Source organism: Lygodium microphyllum, chromosome 26 (genome assembly GCF_053477565.2).
Source record: "Lygodium microphyllum isolate KBCC chromosome 26, Lygodium_microphyllum_v1.1.10, whole genome shotgun sequence".
Classification (NCBI taxonomy): domain Eukaryota; kingdom Viridiplantae; phylum Streptophyta; class Polypodiopsida; order Schizaeales; family Lygodiaceae; genus Lygodium; species Lygodium microphyllum.
The window spans coordinates 90,822,719-90,844,709 of record NC_141160.1 but is presented as its reverse complement, the minus strand read 5'-3'; the positions used below and the strand labels follow the sequence as shown (position 1 = coordinate 90,844,709).

Below are 21,991 nucleotides of genomic sequence, written 5' to 3'. Positions count from 1 at the left end.
AGAGAGAGAGAGAGAGAGAGAGAGAGAGAGAGAGAGAGAGAGAGAGAGAGAGAGAGAGAGAGAGAGAGAGAGAGAGAGAGAGAGAGAGAGAGAGAGAGAGAGAGAGAGAGAGAGAGAGAGAGAGAGAGAGAGAGAGCTCTTACATTATATTGGTGCATTGTTTGTAGTGACTATGCAGTTGCGTACCTCCCCTCACAAATGCAATCCTATCACTAGTTGATTTCATCCCATTAATCTCCACCCCATCCTTTACCTCGATAAATTGAGTTGCGGCATGAGAGCTTGCAATAGCTGCATCACATTTTTGCAATCATTCTATGACAAGAAAATGAAAAACAAAAGATAGTATTCAACCACACCAAAGTTGTTGCTTTTTGTGAAGGCACACCAAAATACATGCAAAGAGGATTGGTTGTGAGATTGCAACATGAAAATATATTTAAGCAGCCAAAGTTGTTCTCTTCTGTGAAGGCACACATCAATTTGAAAATATAAGTGCAACTAGTCTAATATTACTGCAATAGTTAATCTTACACTCTTAGTATTGCCCCATACATGACCATTCATATTTGCTTCTGGGAGGGCTGCGTACATACTTAGCTTTGGGAATATTGAAAAATAATAATATAGGGGCATGGCTAGGCTGGGGACATTGTTATCATGAAGGATGATCTAATGAAGAGAAGGGAATGCAACTAATGTGCGACGTACAAAACTATCCAAGTGAATAGGGTAGTGGTAGTGACAATGACGATCAAATGGATAGATGAAGTGACTTGGTAGGGGAGAGAGACACACACAAACATAGATTTCCTTTTATAAACATTTTTATTTATTAAGTTAATAAAAAAAGAGGGAGGTAGGGAGGGTCATCAAAGCAAGAGACACCTGGGAACATGAGCCACTTTTATTGGGGACCTATGTGGCAATGGAGCCTTGACTTCATGCAATCAAAAATCGAAACAAAGACTCTTCTTGGCTTGATGAGACATATCGACACATACTGACATGCAACTATCAAAAACACAATTGACAACAAATCAACTACATCCATGTCTTCAACATCCCCACCTCCTCCTCTTGTTGTAGATTGATAGAGAGAAATCTCACAATGTGCTAGAAAATCAAGCCAAGCATCATGCCTAGTTTTGGCATAGTTAAGGTGCACATATTCCCTTGATTCTAGTGAGATTCAATAGGTAGGGTTTCAATTAGACCCATAACGAACATGCTCATGCTCATGAGAGAGAGAGAGAGAGAGAGAGAGAGAGAGAGAGAGAGAGAGAGAGAGAGAGAGAGAGAGAGAGAGAGAGAGAGAGAGAGAGAGAGAGAGAGAGAGAGAGAGAGAGAGAGAGAGAGAGAGAGAGAGAGAGAGAGAGAGAGAGAGAGAGAGAGAGAGAGAGAGAGGAATACGTTTCCCTCATGATGTAGCGCAAAGCAAAGGAACACTAGTTGGTTGAAAAGTAGTAAGAGCGGCTTCCCACCGTCCCTTTTTGAAACTCACAATCAAGTTTTGTGGGGTAAAAATAGAAAGGAATAGGGCTTGGTGGAGAGTTTCATAACTTTTGCAAATTTGGAAAAGTTTGGAGCTTCATTTTGTTTGTTTCAAGAATTTACAGGTTATAGTAGGTCAAAACATATAAAAGGATATAAAAACATGCTAGGACTCCAGATTTTACATTTAACATCCTTTCTAAACACGGGAAAGATAACAACCCATGCATTTGCACAGTTTGAGGCATCATTTAAAAAGGGCTATTGGGAAACCTCTCTAAAACATGACTTCATGTGTGTGGTCTAGGGGCCCTCCACTCACACACACTACTCGTAAAATGCATGGCAAATATTCCAAATATAGGTTATAACCTCACATTGCATTACATGTATTCTAAATTTGCTAAAACTTGAAGGTGACCTCAAGGTCAAAAGTTCCCAATCCCAGATAGCACAAGAACTTATCAAAGCTTGGAGTGCCCTAAGCAAAGACTTGCAATGGATGGAGGAACCCTTGAAGAAGGGTGACATTCCTCTTCTTTTGAACATATGGCTTTCCCCATTTCCCTATGACCCCCCTCATGCTCTGGTGCTGGAGAAGCCCAATATGGCAAAAAGAATACACCAAAAGGATTGAGAATTTGGAGCAATATATGAGACCCTACATTGAATGACTAGAAAGACCCAATTTGGATCAAGGGGCACTTCAAACTAATAGACTAGGAGTTGAAATAGTTCCTCTAATTTCTTAGTAGACTTAGGGCAAGATTCCCTACATTAATGGTCTCACAAGATGACCACATGGCAAAGTACCTAGTAACCAAAACTGGAACTAGCCTTTGGTAGTGCAAGAAGGGTCGACCAATCATAGGCTTGTCAACCTAGATGGCCTTGAAGACCCGTGCAGTTTGGAAGAAGGACTTCCCTATGACTCGTGTGAAAGCTTGGAGGAGGAGACTAAAGTAGGCCTAGAAGACAACTAAATTGAACAAGCTCAACAATTTGCTATGGAGAACAACTTTGAATAAGCTCCCAATCAAAGAGGAGATGTCCAAGATCCTTAAGATTTTCCCATTTTGTGTGTGGTGCAGGAGCAAAGAAGAAACAACAATCCACCTCTTTTGGGATTGCATCAAAATCAGACTAGTTGGGAAAGCGTTTAAGAGGCGGATAAAGGGAGCTAATCTCAATGAGTACATCACCACGAGGATGGCACTTTTTGGAGAACACATAGGAAGAGATGAAGCTACAATGATCCTAATAAACACACTAAGGGCAATAACTCTCAAGTATATATGGCTATACAGAGACAAGGCTGTTTTTAACCTCTCTGCAAACCAATAGAGGATATCTCAAGTCAATGGATTTTTAAAATGTTTCGTAAGAAACTCCGATCATATCTCAAGTCAATGGGTTTTTAAAATGTTTCGTAAGAAACTCCGATCAATGGTAGAGAGCCATGATGTATACAGGTAACAGCACTGCTGAATATTTTATTTTACTAATGGAAAATTGAAATGTCCACGCATTATTAAAAGAAAAACTTGAAGGTTTTACCTCTGCGCCTTTCTTTTCGTGAACAGTGCACTGCAGAAAACCGACTGGACTGTCGTCCATGTCAGTTGGTCTGCGTCACCATCATCCTACTTTGTGTTTGGTGCCAAAGCTCGAACGGATCCATCATCCAGTTCTCCGGTATTTTAATGATCGCTGACGCCATGCTTGTTTCTATGCCGTGAATGAGGTTATGGGCATCTAGGCTAATCATTTCTTGTTGCCAGGTTTTCCCAATCTCATGCATTATGAGCTCGATCTGCTTCGAAACGTCATCGTGCAACCTTGATGATGCTTACACCACACAGGGATCTTTTGCCGGGGCTAGGGTTTATCAGCAGATGCATCAAGGTGGGCCTTTTTTGACAAGAAAGTGCGGAAACCCTGAAGTGCTTACCAGAATCCAAATATTTGATGTTTCCTCATGAAGCCAGGCTTGGAATGGGCATGGGGAGTGCGCCATTGGGACTAATTACACAGTCTTGAGTGTCTTCTTGCAACAGACAGATTTCACAGATAATGCTGCAAAACCTGCACCATGTTCAAGCGCTCGCAGTCTCGCCTTCGTGCCAGGTCCTTCAGGTCTTCTTCTGCTTCTCCTCGTGTCCACCAAGAGAAAGCGCATCTTCTGGGTTTCCTTGGTGTAATCCTGCTCTTGTTCACTGTTGCATTCCTTCAGTCTAAGCTTGGAGGCCCCTCGTTAGCAGAACTTGGCTCTTCTAGCGAGTTCAGTTTGGGACGGCGCCTTATCACTGAATTGCCTACTGATACAGAAGGGGGACATGATGCACATGCATTGTCAAATCATGGTGTTACAGAAAGGGCAATTCTTGATGAGAAAGGAGAGGCAGGCAGGCTTAGCACAAACTCTTCAAGAGAATTTGAGGTGATGAAAGCACGAAATAGTTCTCTGGAGGGGGATTACGATCATGATGATGATGTCGATGAAGACACATTAGACGAGGATGGGGAGATTGGTACTGAGCTGGACATAGATGAGCTTGAGAATGCTAACAACAATGCTGTAGAAGGATTCAATGAAATGGATGAAGATGATGGAGACAACGAGGATGAAACAGAAGAAGAACAAGAAGAGCCAGCAAAAAAAGAAGTTGATGCAAGCGAGTCAAGCAGATATTCATCAGACGATTTATTGTCATATTCTGCAATTGAGAAAGCTTTTCAAGGAAAGAAATTGGGTGACAAAGTTCCACAGGACAGTACAGTGGTTGCTGACAAAGTGGATGTGGATGAAGAGGTGAAAGGAGATGTAGCTATAGTGCAAACCAGTCATGCAAAGGTTGAGCATTCACAAACAAAGACAATGAAGTTTCTTCAAAGATTGGATGGAATAAAGACTATTCCAAGATGGGATCCTTTGGAAGGTTTGGAGAGAAGTAATGAAGTGGTGAGTAATTTGTCTAGAACGATTGCCAACAACAGAAAGGCTGGCATTATGTGGGATCATCTATTGGGAGTTGCCCGAAGGACAAGAGAGAGAAAGTACCCATTTCCTCAAGTGTTGGAACGAGATGGAAGAAATCCAGAGGGAGTCACAAACTCATCTACAAGACAAAGTCATACTGATTTTTTAACTGATGCCCACATCATTGACTCACAGATCTTCAGCTCTGATGATGAACTTTTAGACCAAGACATTAGTAACAAACTAGAAGAAGTGACAGCAATAGAGGATGCCTTGCTTCTACAGACTGAGAAGGGTAGAAACAAGCAGTGGATTGATACTCTAGGGAAAAGACTCAACAAAGGTGATTCCAACAAGAAAGAAAGGTCAAGCAAAGGTGCGCTAGATCCTTTGAACCCTGCTACTAATCCACTTTTACAGGATCCAGATACACTTGGTCCCAATGGTCTAACTGCAAGTGATAGAGCTATCTTAAAGGGTTTTCGGAAGACTAGGGATGGGAAACTCATTACTGAGTCGGATCAAACAGATGCAAAGATTAGCATTAGAGATTTACCATCTTTGCAGGAGAAGCATATGAAAGAAAACAAAAATACTTCAAGTAAAGAACATGCATCAATTGGTGAGATGCATGAAGTGCTAGACAGCCAGCGGGCATCTGGAACAAATGCAGCTGAGCGATCCATCCTTGAAGTGTCAGCTCAGTCAACGCTGTCAAATTCTATAACAAGTGTTACTGCAGGAGGTGAGGCATTAGAGTTGCTTCAAAGGTATGGGGATCGTGATACTAAGAAGCAAGAAATGGTTGATAAGGAATTCCAGAAAGTGAGTAATCCTGAAAGAAAAATTGCACATCATGAACAGAGACCAAGTTCAATTTTGTACTTAGATGCAGCTTCTGTTGAACTGAAACCTGCCAAGGTGGCTTCAGACTTGACAAATAGTGATATGCTTACTGATGAGATTGAAACAAAACCTGGTGCAGACACAAAGGGGCAACTGAAACCTGAACTAGGTGATCGGAGGAAATGGGGATTCTATCCTGGACTGGATCCTTTTTTGTCATTTTCAGAGTTTCTTGATCAGTTTCTAACTTTGAACAATTGCTCAGTACGAGTGTTTATGGCTTGGACAATGCCATCATGGATGTATACTGTGAGATATCAACGAGGTCTGGAAAGTGTTCTACATTTCCATCCTCAAGCCTGTGTAATGGTGTTCTCAGAATCCATTGAGCTCAACTTTTTCTCAAGCTTTGTGGAGGAGGGGTATGATGCCACTGCCATAAGTATAATGATCATTGTTCTTGCATGCACTATTTCTTTTAGAGAATGTAGCAGTCAGCTTTTTTTCAATCTTGTTAAACTGCCTAGTTCGTGTGCCACAAACTTAGAATATGGATGTTTTTTTGTATGTCCCTTTGTCACTAGGTGGTTCTTGCTGCATGTCTGCTAAAGTCTCGATCATATTCAGTTCCTTTAAATTTGGCAAAACTCAAAAACTTGGGATCTGGATGCTTTTTTGTATGCCATTTTGCCATAATTGTAGAAAACATATTGAATAATGCTGTTTTAAATGTGTCAAACAATGTAATGTCTATGTTGTTAAAATGAAGACAGTACCTTCAGCAAGAGCTCTTACCTCACATATTGATGCTCCATCTGTTTGAACTGAGTGCTGCCAATTAAGTTCTTAGCACATACATGGTATTAACAGTTCTAGATAAGACTGCTGGTCCACGCACTCAGAAGGCCAAAAATAGGACCAAGTTGAAGGGTCACAGTTCACCATAACCTAGCCTGGGCATGACCATCTCCTAAGTTATTTGTAACATACAGTATGTTGGAGAAGTCCGTGGAACTTTAATCAAGGACCTGTTGACAAACTTAGAACTATCAAGCAGCCAAAAAAGTATAGCTTAGTTTCACTAAATACATGCTTCTTATTGGGCTGCACATAGTTCTCACTGATTTACTGCTTATTGTTTTTGGTATAATAACAGCAAGTCTTATGCTCCCATGCACTTTCTGAAACATTGGAAAGTCATATATCAGAAACACCCTAACATACTTCTTGTTCCTGACTTGCAGCTCATTCTCTTACAATAACTGCTCTGTTTACTAGCTAAAACCATTAGATTCTGATTTTCAATTAGGAGTGCACATTTTCTGATAATTGGTCTGACAACTTGTCAACCTGTCAACCTGTCAACCTGTGGCATGGAATGGATACAGGATTTAAATAATTAACTTTTTCTATTTTCCATGTATGTCAGTGCCAGAATACAAGCTGTCTTCTCCTTGACAATGTTTGCTCTTAAAAGGAAGTACTCGTGTGAGAAGGTTAAGACGATCTAATGAGTCAAGAGCGCATATTGTGTCAAGAAAAATACCCTAACACAGAAACATAAACAAAAACCATATGACAAAGCACAGACTGATAAAAAGAACACAGTTAGGGTTAGGGTTAGAGTAACTCAGAGACAATGAACACAGTGAATAAATGAAATGATATGACTACTAATAATACGATGCTCATGCAGCAAACACACTATACAGTGAATGAATACTGAACCTCAAACTCCTATATCTCTAGGATCAGGGCAGGGATAATGAGCTGGAGAGTATGTAGTACTCCGAACGGATCCCGAGTCGCAGCAAGGTAGCCTCCGGGTGTCGAACACCAGCAAACGTAGTAATGAAAAGCTGGATTTGATGCAGCTAGCAATGAGGAGAAAGAAAGACTAAAAACGGAGCTTGCAGGAGAGAGAAAGACTAAAAACGCAAGCAGGACAGCCTGCAGGAGAGAGATTGAAAACGTAGGCAGGACAGTCTACAAGAGGGAGAAATAGTAAAAACAGAGCCTGTAGGAGAGAAAGATTGAAAACGCAGGTAGGACAGTCTGCAGGAGAGAGAAATATTGCAGCGATTGCAGACAGAAGAGAGAAAACTGTCAGGGCGGCAGCTGGAGCTTGCAAACGCAGCAATTTGCTGGCGTGGCAGGCTGTACGACAGCAGTGCAAATGAACAACAGTCAGTCGCCAGGCAGAAACAGCAGCAATCAGCGTGTGGAGGGCTGGAAATAGGCGCCAAACTGTAGGGAACAGTGATGGACAGCAAGGGCTGAGATGTCCTCTATGACCGAGGTGTGGACAGCAAGTTGGTAACACCTGAAACCTGCAAAAATGAGATTGTAAAAGAGTGGAGGGCTGGCTGCCAATTTATAGAAAATTAGGGTTCTAGATCCTCTCCCACTTAACTTTCTTGATCCGCTCCCCATTTTAGGGTTTTGGCTAAAATAAGCCTAAAATAAGCATGTTTTGGGGCTGTTTAAGTGGCTAAGTGCATTTCTTAGCATAACACCTCCTCTCAGGCCCAAAATAGGGCGAGAAAAGTAGGCCAACCTAAATTTTGATTTATCCTAAGGCGTCCCATCCCAAAGCAGCCAGTGTTAGCAGAGTATTTGTCAGCTCATGTGTGAGTCTGAGCTTGATCTGGGTTGGGCATTTTTATTAGGTATTTTAGGTTTTTTTTTGGTGTGGCATTTTATGCCAGTAGAGCATTTCATGCACCAGTCGGCCAGCTTTAATGCTGTCCGACTAGCATTATTGCTCCCCACTTTTTCAGTCTTTATATACCTAGTGGCTCCTCCTCAGTCAGTCACTTCATTTCACCATCTGCAGACTCTGTGGAGAGAGGAGCCAGTGCCAGTGCCCACGCAGCTAGTGACTCACTGTTGTATGCGACTGTCTCGTGTTCAGATATATGGATTCCATTTCCCGTGCATACATCTGAGTTCTCATCTGTATCGTGTTCTTTTCTTTTCTCTTTTTGTCTTGTGTTTCAGCAGTTTATTTCAGCACATGTTTATGCTTCCACCGCTGCCCCACTTCTGACAGCCAGGGCATCGGACAAAAGGTGCACATCGGCTGCCCAGCGGCCTACCAAGACTACAGAGGTGATAGATATCTTACCAAGGGAGCCCAAGTGATCACCCCAGAGAGGTCAGGGCATCAGACCAAGGGTGCTCGTCGGCTGCCCAAGGGCCTACCAAGGTCTACAAAGGTGGATGGAATCAACAATAGACTTGTTTGTTTTGTTTTTTTTTTTGTTTTTTTGTTTTTGTTTTTTTTGAAAAAGTGTTTTGAAAATACATAAGTAATATAGGGGCAACGGCCGATTAAGTGATAGATAGGAAAAGATAAAGAGAGTTTTAAACCCAAGTTATTCACAAAACTAGCAAGCCAATCCCTCGCATTGACGAGGATAAGTGCCTAAGGACGATAAAAGTGAGTGTATGTGCCAATCATGTGTTGAATATGTGAGAGACAAAAAAAAAATGGTGGGCTTAGTAAGACAAGCAAATTAAGCAAGCAAGTAGAGAAACTGGCTTTAGGAGAACTGCCATGTGTTATGCTACGAATATGGTGGATCCTAGAGTCGACTACTCCAAAAGACCGAAAATGGATAAATGCATACAGATGCATATTAACATGAACAGAATGCCAATGCATAGGGTAATGCAAAGGGAGATGCAAGATGTCATGCTCATGCAATGTGCTATGCAACGGTGCCATTGGGAAAGTGCCCTCGCAGGGGAAGTGTTCACTTGTCTAAGTGCCCTTTTACAATCAGGTCATCCTGATAGTGCGGATGAAGTTACAAATGCCCATAATACAATACAAAAGAATAAGTGAATATAATGTCTAAAAAACTGTAAGCATCATCACTGTCACGATTAAGAGTAGGAGCCGCTTCCTCTCAAATTGGAAGGGAAAGTAAAAGGGAAGCATCCTCTGCTCGTCAAGCTGAAGAAGTAGGGGAGGGTGTACCCAAGCTGGTCCTGGGTAGCAGGTACTGAAGAACCGGCCGGTCGACCGCTTTGGTCAAGATATCTGCAAAATTATCTGATGAAGGCACAAACTCTAGGTGAATAGTGCCTAGCTCAACCTGCTCTCTGGAAAAGTAAAAGTGGACTTCCACATGCCGTGTCCGTGGTGTGATGATTGGATTGCCCGCAAGGGCAATGACACTCTGGTTGTTGCAGTAGACAATTGTGGGAGAGTCACATGGAAAATGAAGCACCGCCAGTAAACTCCTCAGATAGATGGCCTCGATGGTGCCATTAAAGAGAGCCCGGTACTCAGCCTCGGCCGTGGAAGCCGCCACCGTCTCTTGCTTATGGCTGGACCAAGAAATGGGAGCCGTGCCCAAGGTAAAGAGGTAGCCGCCATGGGAATGCCGGGTGTCAGGATCTCCTACCCAATCAGAATCAGTGTACCCCTGTAAACATGAACCAAAACCATATGTCAAGCCATAAGAAAAAATACACCGCAAATAACGCAACACACGAAGACATACAATCCAATGTGACATCCCAGGTGCTGTGAAATACTGATTGAATATGCTAACTGAGTAAGCTAAATCTGGCCTAGTGTGAATTAGCCAAAGAAGTTTTCCTACAACAGAACGATAGGTGTGTGCATCAAAGGGTTGTCCTAGGGTATCCTTTGACAAGTGGATAGTAGGATCAATAGGCCTGGCCACTGGCTGTGTTTGATCCGAAGTGTACTGTTCCACAAGCTGAAGTGCGTACTTCTGCTGTGACACAAAAATACATCCTTCAGAATGAACTATCTCCATTCCCAAAAAATAAGACAACAAACTAAGGTCTGTCATTTGAAATGTAGCTTTAAGCTTAGCCTTAATTTCCGCTATGGCAGCAGAATCTGAACCTGTGATGAGTAAGTCATTAACATATAGCAGGATATAGCTAACCCCCTCTGGAGTGGATCGAACATATAAGTTCGGGTCATAAGGGGTAGAATGGTATCCATGAATTTGTAAGAACTCATCCATTCTATGGAAACCCGGCGCTTGCTTCAGCCCATAAAGAGCTTTTTGCAAGCGGAATACCGTATCCCTAGGGTTCCCTGAGGGAAAGCTCGGTGGCTGCTCCACATAGACTTCCTCCTCCAAGTATCCGTTTAGGAAGGCACTCTTGACATGCATCTGATGTATCGACCAGCCGTGGTGAGCAACGAGCGCGAGTAGCAACCGAAAGGAAGTCAACTGTGCAATAGGGACAAAGGTCTCTTCATAATTAATGCCGTGCTTCTGTCGAAACCCTTGCACTACAAGGCAAGCCTTGTACTTGTCTAAAGTCCCATCAGCTTTTAAATTTGTCCGAAAAATCTACTTTGTCCCAATGACTTTCTTGTGGCTCGGACGATCCACCAATGTCCAAGTCTCATTTCGGTCAATACTCTCTAGCTCCCTTTCCATGGCCTCTCGCCATTGAGGGTGTTGAAGAGCCTCTTGCTAGGTAATTGGCTCAGAATGCACTATGTAATCAGCGATGCAAATGATGTATGAGGAGCAAGCTGGGTAGATCTTTTAGGTCCCTCTAGAGTGGAATCCGGTGGTAGGATCCCCGGATCCTGCATGGTTTGCTGGTACCAACAAGGTAACGTGTCTTGCGAAGGGGGCCTGGGAGGTGAAGAAACTGCGGGAATGTCAAGAGCGAGAAGTAGACCAGTCTCAGTAAGCATGATATCTGATGATGTGGAAGAAGGAAGCGGATTGGAATCCAGTGCAGAAGACTGCTCAATATCCCTCTCGTCAAAGACGACATCCTACCTAATGATCACCTTGTTTGTTGGAGGATTGAACAAACGATAGGCTTTCGTTTTAGAGGAATATTCCACAAAAATAAGGAGATCAGCTCGGGGAGTAAGCTTTCCTATCTTGTCATCAGGCATGTGTGTGTAGCATGACACCCAAAGACTCTGAAATGGGAAATAACAGGCCGAGAGCCAAAAAATGCCTCATACGGGGTCTTCTGAGAAAGAGCCATAGTCGGGCACCAGTTGAGGATGTACACTGAAGTGTTAACAGCCTCGACCCAAAGGCACTCAGGAAGCTTTGCTGCGAACAGCATAGAGCTTTCCATGATTGTGCGGTTCCTACGCTCTACGACTCCATTCTGAGAGGGGGAGTTGGTAGAGGTGAGCTGGTGAGAAATGCCATGCTTCTGTAGAAACTCAGAACTCGTGCACCCAACATGACGACCAGTCTGGTTATGAACCAGTCGTACCCAAGCAGAAAAATATGTGAAAGCATGTGACTTATGCTTGAGGAAGTATACCCACATGTATCAAGAATGATCATTCACTACAAAAAAGAAGTATAGCGTGCCGTTCAAAGCAGTAGTGGATGTCGGTCCACAAAGATCAACGTGAATCAATCTAAGAGGCTCCTCAACTCTATGTGTAGACTGCTGAGGAAATGGGGTACGGTGTTGCTTCCCGAGTTGACAAGCTTTACAGGCATCTCGAGCTAGCTTCAGGCGTGGAAGGCCCTTAACCAACTGACCGCATGACAACTCATAAAGTGAGTCATAAGCAAGATGCCCTAAGCGAAAATGCCAAAGAAGCTCATTGTGTGTAGGCTCCCGAGATGTGGCTAAGGCCTGGAAGCTATGGAACACGGAGCCTTTGGCGGTCGGCTCGGTCAGAAAGTGTGTCATATGGTATAGGCCATTAGGCTGTGTCTCACCGTGAGCAATCACTAAACCAGTCAGAGAGTTAAGGACCTCGACTGTGGTCACTGTAAAGAAAATTGCTCGCCCCAACCAGCAAAGCTGGCAAAGCTGTTGAACAGATAACAAGTTTACCCCAAGCTGAGGGACATGATATACATTGTCCAGCGAAGCCAGATCCGGACCCTTGTCAGCAGCAAAACTAACGCAACCTTGAGCCTGAATCTTGACCGAGGAGTTGTTTCCTACACGGACCCGCCCGGCTGCAGGGGCTCAGGTACGGAAAATGTCCTCTATAGGAGTCATGTGATGTGTAGCTCCACTATCCACAATCCAAATTGGAACTGAAGTGCTCGGCTGTGACGAGTGGGCCTCTGCAGTAACCTTATTGGGAGGCAACTCACAGATGTGGACGAGACTCGTATTTGGTGTCTCTATGGAGACGATATGGGCCTCTGCAGACCAGTTAGACAAGCCCTCTGGAGTTGAGAATGTTGTTGACTGAGATGATTGTGCGATGGCAGTGCGAGTCTGACCTTTAAACTGCCCCTTGCCATCACCCTGCCTTCCCTGCTGGGGGTTGTCCGATTGAGGGGCGGGGGTCTGAGATTTAGGTTTTGGTGCTGTGCCTCGTGCCTTTGATTGACACTCGTCATCAAAATGACCGGCCTTTTGACAATGTTGATAATACCTATTCTTTTTAGGTACATTCTACCATCCAGGTTTGAGTTGCGATTGGGAGTTTTCTTGAGAATCCCTAGATTGATTTAGCTTTTGAGTTTGATTTTGATTTTGAGTGGAGGTTTGGTTTGGTTTGCCCTTACCTTGTTGCCCTTTTTGAGAATGAGCAACAAGAGCCCCCTCTGAAGAGGAATTCATATGAAACTGATCGAACAACCGTGCGTAATGCAACAGTTGACACTCAAATTCATAGAATGTAGGCATGGTAGGCTTTGAAACTATTCCTTCTACAAAATTAAAGTATTTCTTGGGGAGTTTATTTAGGAACAATGTGACCTGATCGTCAGAGGACTTGGGAGTCCCCGTAGTGGAGAATTCAGCGAGGAGACTCCGATACTCAGCCAACTTGACTTTCAAGTCATCTCGGTTAGTGATTTTGAAAAGCTGAAGCTCATAGTCAAGATTAATATGACGGGTCCTATCTCGAGCCGCATAGCGGTTAGTCAAGTGTGCCCATCGCTCTGACACTAAGTCAAAATGTTGAAGCTAAGAATGAAACTCTGGCAATAAGCCTTGCATCAGCTCGACAATAGCGGAGGCATTCCTAGCCTTCCATGAGTGGACGACCTCGTATGGAACAAATGGGGGATCGGGTTGGGGTTCCAACCCCTGCACTAGTTCCCATAGGTTCTGTGAATCAAGGACATGTCTCATCAAATTCGACTAAGTAGTAAAGTTTGACCCGTAAAAACGAGTCTTATCATTAAATGCATTCTTGACAGAAGATGAGCTAGAATCATGAGGTGTCGGGTGGGTGGAGTAAGATGATGGTGGGAAAGATGGAGGTGAGAGTGTCTGATAAGAGTAAGAAGGAGGGGGAGGAGGTGGGTAGGCAGAAGTAGGCTGAGTGTCCAACGAGTGCCAATTGATGGGGAGGCACTGGAACATGAATGTTTCCATAAGGTGCTGGTGTAGGCGGAGGCACTGGGACACAGTAGCCTTGTCCAAAGTAAGGCTGGGACACAGCATTATGACCAGAAGGTCCACTAGGCAATGCCATGGAGGCAAACTGTGGAGGTAACTGATCCACACTCAGGAGAGACTGAGTGGGATACCCAGGCTGCAATGATACCGAAAGTGTGTATGAGGTAGCTGGAATATCACCCGGTTGAGGGAAGGATGAGGTCCTAAAGGATGTGCCTATGTTTCCATAACCCCCTGGTGCGATGTGCGGTGCGACATGAGGTGTTTGAAATGGAAATGTAAATGGTGTAAGTGGAAGTGGAGAAGCAACAGAAGAATGTGGTGGGATGGGTGGATTTTGAAAGTGAGGTGTAGATTCTTTTTGTTCATTTTTATCATTTAAAGATTGAAAATGAAACTGTGAAGATGATGATACACCATATAATAAAGTGAAAGTAACACCAAATTCATTTTGATTATGTGAAGTAGACGGAAAAGAAGGAAGGACAGAAGAAGAGTTACCTGGCTTTTTCTTATAATCCCCGCGACATGTGTTAACATACAAGAATTGGTCCTCTAGAGGACCTTTTCCGTAGTCAACAGATTGGACTCTTTCTTCCACATGATTTCTACCAGTATATTGCAAAACAGAAGAGGTAAAAGAAGGCACAAAAGACGAATCAAAAGTACCTTGCACTGGAGAGAACGGAAGAGTCTAAAAAAATGGAATGTACTCTGGATCTTGCTCTCCAAGAGGGGGGCCCATCCCTGATGGAGGTCTCGACGGCCCTGCAACATCATCAGACTTACGCGCAACATCTGAACAGTGAAATCCATGCATACCTTCATTTAGAAGCTTTTCTTGAAGGGCAATCCTTTAGTTGAGCTCCTTAATCTTCTTTTGTCGATAGGCTATGATCAGTTTATATTCCTCAGAGGTCAGCTTGCCTAATCTTTTCTTCCATGTACTCAAATGTTTCTCCCACCATGTCGGAACTTTGTGAAGCAAGTTGATTGGCCCACTCTCGCTCGGTTCTCGGCATAGGCTGATCTGGAGATTGAATCGGTGTTGATGTGTTCGACGTCATTTGAACCTACTGTTGTTCTTGCTTTTTGCGAAGAGCTTTCAAATCAAAGGCCTAGGTTTCTCAGAGAGTACCAGGCTTTGATACCATGTCAAGAAAAATACCCTAACACAGAAACATAAACAAAAACTGTACGACAAAGCATAGACTGACAAAAAGAACACAGTTAGGGTTAGGGTTAGAGTAACTCAGAGACAATGAACACAGTGAATAAATGAAGTGATATGACTACTAATAATATGATGCTCATGCAGCAAACACACTATGCAGTGAAATGAATACTGAACCTCGAACTCCTGTATCTCTAGGATCAGGGCAGGGGTAATGAGTTGGAGAGTGTGTCGTACTCCAAACGGATCCCGAATCGCAGCAAGGCAGCCTCCGGATGTCGAACACCAGCAAATGTAGCAGTGAGAAGCTGGATCTGATGCAGACAGCAGTGAGGAGAGAGAAATACTAAAAACGGAGCCTGCAGGAGAGAGAGAGACTGAAAACGTAGGTAGGACAGCTTGCAGGAGAGAGAAAGACTGCAACGACTGCAGACAGGAGAGAGAAAACTATCAGGGCGGCAGTTGGAGCCTGCAAACGCAGCAGTTTGCTGGCGTGGCAGGCTGTACGACAGCAGTGTAGATGAACAACAGTCAGTTGCCAGGCAGAAACAGCAGCAATCAGCGTGTGGAGGGCTGGAAACAGGCGCCAGACTGCAGGAAACAATGATGGACAGCAAGGGCTCAGATGTCCTCCGTGACCGGATGGGGACAGCAAGCTGGTAACACCTAAAACTTGCAAAAATGAGATTGTAAAAGAGTGGAGGGCTGGCTGCCAATTTATAGAAAATTAGGGTTCTAGATCCTCTCCCACTTAACTTTCTCGATCTGCTCCCCATTTTAGGGTTTTGGCTAAAATAAGCCTAAAACAAGCATGTTTTGGGGCAGTTTAAGTGGCTAAGTGCATTTCTTAGCACAACATATTGAACCTGATTATAATTATGAAGCTGATAGCAATCATAAGTTGAATCACCAAGAGCTGCATGGATATGCAATTTTCAGTTGGTCTGCAGATGCAAAACTGCATCCAAACAGGAAGTAGGAGAATCGCCTCAAAGTTGCAGGGGTGATACCAAAAAGCAAAAAAGACTTGCCAAACTTGTTAGAAGAGAAGTGCCAGTGCACAAACACATTTGTAGCACTTCATGCTACTGGTGGCACAGGGAAACCCTAAGAGCAGTGAAAAACAATAGACAGTTTCATCAAGGAAAAGTTCAATACAGTGGATTGGCCAGCCTTGAAGAGGGATAATGACTTGCGTGTACACTCAAGGTGAAAGCCATTGTTCTATTTGCTTGAACTATAAAGAGGTGGATGAGAGAATAATCTTGTGTTGGATCGAATGGGCAGCTCAATAGATAAGAAGTGGAGTAGAGAGTGAAATGAGAGTAGACACACAAAGAAGTGTGCAAGAGTACATTCACTAAAATGAATCACAAAAGGTACAACCCTAAGGTTATATAGACCTACAATTGAAGTGTGTTTACACGGAGGAAAAACCCCTCCCATACAGGAGGGTAAAAAGTGCTTGTGGATAGATGCATTCACACTAGAATGTCTTAGAGGAAAATACAAGGTTTATTTAACAAACCCCCCTAAAATGAATGATGTGAATGAAACTAGGATGTTATAGATCAATCCCCAGATAAAAGTAAGCCTAAAGCTTTAAAAAAGCTTCAAACTTTTCTCTAGATAGAGTTGTGGTGAATATATCTACCATGTTGTCTTGTGTAGGCACATAGAATAAATCTCTTTCCCTTGCATGGAGTCTCTCTTTGACATAGTAATAATGCACCTCAATGTGCTTTGTTCCTACATGAAATATTGGATTTCATGCAATTGCCAATGTGCTTTGATTGTCAATGTAGATACATGTAGTTGACAGAAGTTCAGTATGTAGGTTTGATAAACGGTATCTGAGTCAAACATACTCAATTGTAGTTGTAAAAGTTGCTATCACGAGGAATGTTTTTGAGGTTGAGAGAGAGAGAGAGAGAGAGAGAGAGAGAGAGAGAGAGAGAGAGAGAGAGAGAGTTCGGGCCTCACGGTGGCATGTCCTTAATGTTGACTCTCGATTTTCCAGTCCCTCTTCCTCTTTATTACTGCACTTGGTCGGCTCTTGGAAAGTGGTGCTCCAAAAGACCCGTTGGCATCCTGTAGGGGACCGCTTGCAGACTAATTCTTTCCAGCTGGAATTATTGGCAGTATCCAGATTACTTTCATGGGAAGATAAACATCAGCTCAGACCAAGATTTAACCGCATGGCCCGTTTGGGTGTGACTTCGATTGCGGATGCTACCCTTGCTACTCGCAATGTCCTCGCATCGTTTCGGACTGCTAGGAGACTTTTCAGGATCCCGTGCGGATACCGTGATTTATGGGGGAAGCTTTCGTCGGAACTTCAGGGTAGGCAACCCTTTCCTGCCCTGGCTATGGATCGCCCTTGGCAGGACTGGGACCTTGCAGGCCGGTTGACTCTGGAAAAGGCCTCTACTAATCAGGTGTATCATCTTCTTATTAAAGATCACCAATGGCTGGGTGTGAAAGCTAATACTGTTTGGGGCCTGCGGAAATCACTGTCATGGTGGCAGGCAACGCTGATGGAGGGATGGCAGAATAGGGCACCTTTCAAATGCAAGGTCTTTCTGTGGCGGGTAATGATTGGTGGTCTTCCTCTTGCCTCGGCCCTTTCCAAGCGTCGAATCTTGAATGGCAATTGTTTCTTCTGCACCACTACGGCGGAATCGGCCCGACATCGTTTTCTTTCTTGCCCGCTCGCCAAGAATATCTGGTCTCTCTTGTTCCAAATCTGGCGCACAGTGGTGGGGTCCTCACTGACTCCTTTCGATTGGGTTTTTGTGTGCCCAAAGTATCCCACGCCGCCACCGTTACATATGAAGATCTTATTTCCCTTTTTCAGATACTGGGGATGCTGGCACATTTGGACCACCCGAAATGCTTTTCTCTTTGATTCGGCCTCTAATGTACCGCGACATATTGCAAGGCTTAAAGGGCTCTTGCATTGGCAGCTAGATCTCATCAGGCACTCTGACTTGCTCCCTCGAGAGGATTTGCATTCCTGGCATTTGGCAATTGCCTCTGGGTCCTTGCCGTGATTGGTGTAGCCTTTTTAGTATACTAGTCCGGGGATTTCCCACACGTTGGCCTACGGCCCTCGTGTCTCTTGTACTCGTGTAATCATGTAATCTTGTACTTTTTTCGTAATTAATACAATTACCTTTTACGAAAAGAGAGAGAGAGAGAGAGAGAGCGAGCATGCGTGTGAAACTAGCCTTCCTTCTCGGAGAGGGTGGTAATGACCTGATATACCAAAAATTACGGCAAGTATGAAATTCACATAAATTAAAAATGCAAATGCTATCAATTAATCTTGGACATTGGATAGCTTGTTGGCCCTAAACTTGGCGCCCCTTGTGGTATTTCTTTAACTTGTATTGCAAATGGATAGAGTACAATTGAGATTCTTTAATCTCCTCCACTAATCCAAGTGCCTCTTGTTATCATAAACAACCAGCAAGCCTTCAAATCAATTTACTCTTGATTGACCTTCACTTGTGTTCCTTGAGAAATAAATTAGCCCTAAATTCAATGTTGGTTAGCTAGCCTCTTGAATCCTCCTAAAATACACGGATGTCAACTTTGAAAATTCAAGTTTGAAGCCTTCAAATTCGGGCATGCTTTCCAAGGTGGTTTTCAAATCCTAATTTTTGCTGTAAATTAGGGTTTACAGTAGAGATTTACCAAAATCTCCACCTCCAATGGTTGGATTGCTGTAAAACTTGGAGTAGAGTTGGAGCTTGGAAAATGGTTGGAGAAAGAGAGTGAATATTGTAGTGAGAGAAAATTTAGAGATTTGTCGTGAGAATTTGGTGAAACTAAGCTGTAGATCCGGTTTTCTAGTTCCAAATCGATTTATCAACAACAAAGGGAGCATTAGAGGCTGTAATCTTCAAGAGAAGGTGCATCAGCCATGATTATTAGCTTTCGTGGTCAAGAATATGTAACCGCCTTTATCAAAGTGGTCTTCAATGGCTAAGGAATAGCTCCAAAAGTAGACAATAGTAGCCCAACCTCTCTTCCCAACAGCTCCAAAATGCAAAAATGGGATTTCATTCTTCCTTTAGTCTCAATTCAGCTTTCCCAAACTTGCATAGGCAAGTATTGCCAAGTGGTAGTTATGTAAATTGAATTTCCAGCATTATCTAACCCATTAAATTACTTTTTAGAATATAAATTTTGAAAATTAATTTAACAATTATTTCTGTGTTTAAAAAAATTAATCTAACTAGGCAACAATTAAATTAGTTAGGCTAATTTATCATCCAAGTGAGCTTGAGCACTCATTAGCCAAGAATTGATATTAATTAATTAATCAATACCAATTTTCTAGTGTCACCATTGATAGTAATGGCTAATTAAATGTTTTAGGTCAAGTTTTGACACCTAGTACCATTTAGTGCCTGTTAGGTATAACTTATTACAACTTTTGCCTTTGGCACCAATTGATATCTCGAGGTCTTGGGTCCCACATTGTGAAATAATTAACTTGCATCTCACATGTGTAAGTCACATTTGAACATTTGATTAACTTTTAATCAAATGCGAAGTAAAGCAATAAAATTTCATATCCTTGTGACAGAGAGGGTCATTCTAGCCTTGTTCTGAGAGAGAGAGAGAGAGAGAGAGAGAGAGAGAGAGAGAGAGAGAGAGAGAGAGAGAGAGAGAGAGAGAGGCGACATGACGGGATGCTGCTCCCGCTCCGTGCCGCCCTGCCATCGCTAGGTCTGGCGCGACCTGCGGGCGCGTTTTCCTGCGCCGCCGCCGCCTGAAAACCCTACCTGTCGCCACCCCGCGTTTGTCTCAAGCTCGTCGTCGGCCCCGTTCGCCAGGCGTTCTCGTGTCGTCACCACCATCGCGGCCTGCATCTCTGCCTCTTTCGACCAGTCACGCCTGCGCCCTGCGCTGCTGGCGGCATCCCTGGTGCTGTCTTCAGGCCGTCCTGCTCCTGGAGCTGTCGGGAGCAGCCGCCCTGCCCCTGGAGCCGCCAGCGTCTTCTAATCCGGCCGCCCTGTCAACGCCCAGCTGCCCTCTCGCTGATGCCCTATTCAGGATAGCATCCTCTTGACGCCCTGTTCCCGGACGCTGCTGACGGACCCCTACCCGGCATCCCAGCCTGTCCCGTCCTGCTGTGGAGACCGCCCGGCCTGTGTTTCGCCTGTCTGCCCCTGCACGGAGACAGGTAAACCTCGGTTTTCATTAGCTCTCCTTGCTGAGTAGACCCCTGGACAGCGCCTCTGTACAGAAAAAAGGTAAAGCGAGAGAGACGGCAAAACAGGGGGTCAGTCCTCATTCGAGAGCAAATCATCATCTACGATGGCTGGTTTGGATCTGGACTTCATAGATCAAACAGTGGCAGCACTGGGCCCGGATTCTGATGCGGAGAAACCTGAGGATATGGTTCCATGCAACGAAGAGATGCCCTCTGGTCCTGACATCCAGCCTGCGGGGAAATGTACCAAGCATGCTTCGGAAGAGATAGGCGTTTCTCAGGATCGGTCCTATGCCCAGGTTGCTTCGGATTCGGTGGACTCTCAGGAAGTGGACTGGGAACACTTGCTGGAATTTGCAAACACTTTGCTTGGCGATTATGTTCAACATAATCAGGAAGCCTTTTCTGACTCTGCACCTGATGATGTGCTAGATGCCACCGTGGACCCAAAAACTGTCCTACGCTCCTTTTCGGTATTTTATGATCACGCTGTGATACTTTTCTTCACTGGACGAATCCCGTTGCTCTCCCGTATTCGCCAGTGGTTGCAACATCTGCTACAAGGGGACTGTGTTGAAGAGATTTTTATTGGCTCCCGGGGTTTTTTTGAGGTCCTGTTGAAATCAGAGACGCACCGTGCTGCTCTCCTGTCTAAACTGCCTTTGTTTTTTGAACGCCGGTTGGTTCATGTGGTTCCATGGCGTCCAATGGCAGATTTTCAGCGTCTGCTGCAACGTGAATGCCCGGTCTGGGTCGAGGTGGAAAACTGTCCGGCTGTTTATTGGCCGCTATTGAAGGATGCTATGGCCGTTGTGGGCACTGTTCTGGTCCCTCCCAGTCTCCGGGCTGTGAATCGCAACCGCTTGTGTATGCTATGGGACACTGCAAGAAAAAGGCCTGCCTGGTTACGCCTCAATTGCCCTGGCATGCACCCATTACACTTTCGTTTGAAATGGGGCAATTTTGCAGGGCATTGCTTCTCCTGTGGACAATTGGGGCACTTTATGGCCGAGTGCCCGGAACAGCAACACACTTCCCATAATGGCCATGCTGTGCCGCCCATGGAGGAGATGGTGTGTGATACTCCATCGCTGGATGCTACCCATCAGCCCCAAGCTTTGGCCAAAGGTAAACAACAGGTTGCGGGTCTGGATTCTAGCGCCACTAATTGGGTGGAAGTGGGTGCAAAAAAAGGCAACAGGGTTGTTGCGGCCATGCAGAACAATGTGCCTACTACATCTCAAGATTCCATGCGTATATACATGAGAAGGAAGGAAATGCAGTCTTCTGAGCGCTCGGCTCCTGCTATGGTTTCCTCTGGCCCCCATTATCAGTCCGCCAGGAAAATGTCTTCGGATCGTTCTAAGGGTCCCTCTGCTAAGCTGGCATTTGATACCAGAGGTAATGTCATTACCCAGAGAGAGAGAATTCAATCTTTCAGGGCTATATGCAGCAATTGATTGAGAGATTTTTATTGGACTTTACCTCTGAGGGCACAGTTTCTTTTGAACGACTGGTCTCTAATGTGCAACGGGTCGCTCGCAAGTATGGGATACATCATGCCTCTCTTTGTCGGCGGCGTTGCCATGCAGCGGAAGGCTTACTAGCTTTGGTTCGTTCGCTTCTGGTGAATACCCTAGATGATGATTTTCTATTATCATTGGCACAGCGTTTGGCCGATCTTATCAAACAATTTCAGTTGAAATCCTATTAGCAGGCCAAATTACACAATTTGACTGACAATTTGCAAGATAATGCTTGCCAGACTCATAAGTTCTTTCACGCCTTGCATGCTTCTCCTGCTCGAGAAAATATTACCAGACTTCAGGATTTAGAAGGTCACATGGCTACTGATCCACACACCATTGTTGATATGTGCAGGAATTATTTTCGGGATCTTCTTGGTTCTTCT

General features: G+C 44.3%; 1 protein-coding gene across 1 annotated transcript in view; it reads left to right on the top strand.

Moving 5' to 3' along the window:
• Window positions 1-3,057: 3,057 nt before the first annotated feature.
• The window catches only part of LOC148013529 (uncharacterized), an 80,549-nt gene continuing 61,615 nt past the window's right edge, over window positions 3,058-21,991 (top strand). The window contains exons 1-2 of the mRNA XM_087668014.1: window positions 3,058-3,189; window positions 3,276-5,742. Coding sequence (XP_087524140.1) covers window positions 3,587-5,742 — 2,156 coding nt within the window. The 5' untranslated portion in view covers window positions 3,058-3,189; window positions 3,276-3,586. The remainder of the gene's footprint in view (window positions 3,190-3,275; window positions 5,743-21,991) is intronic.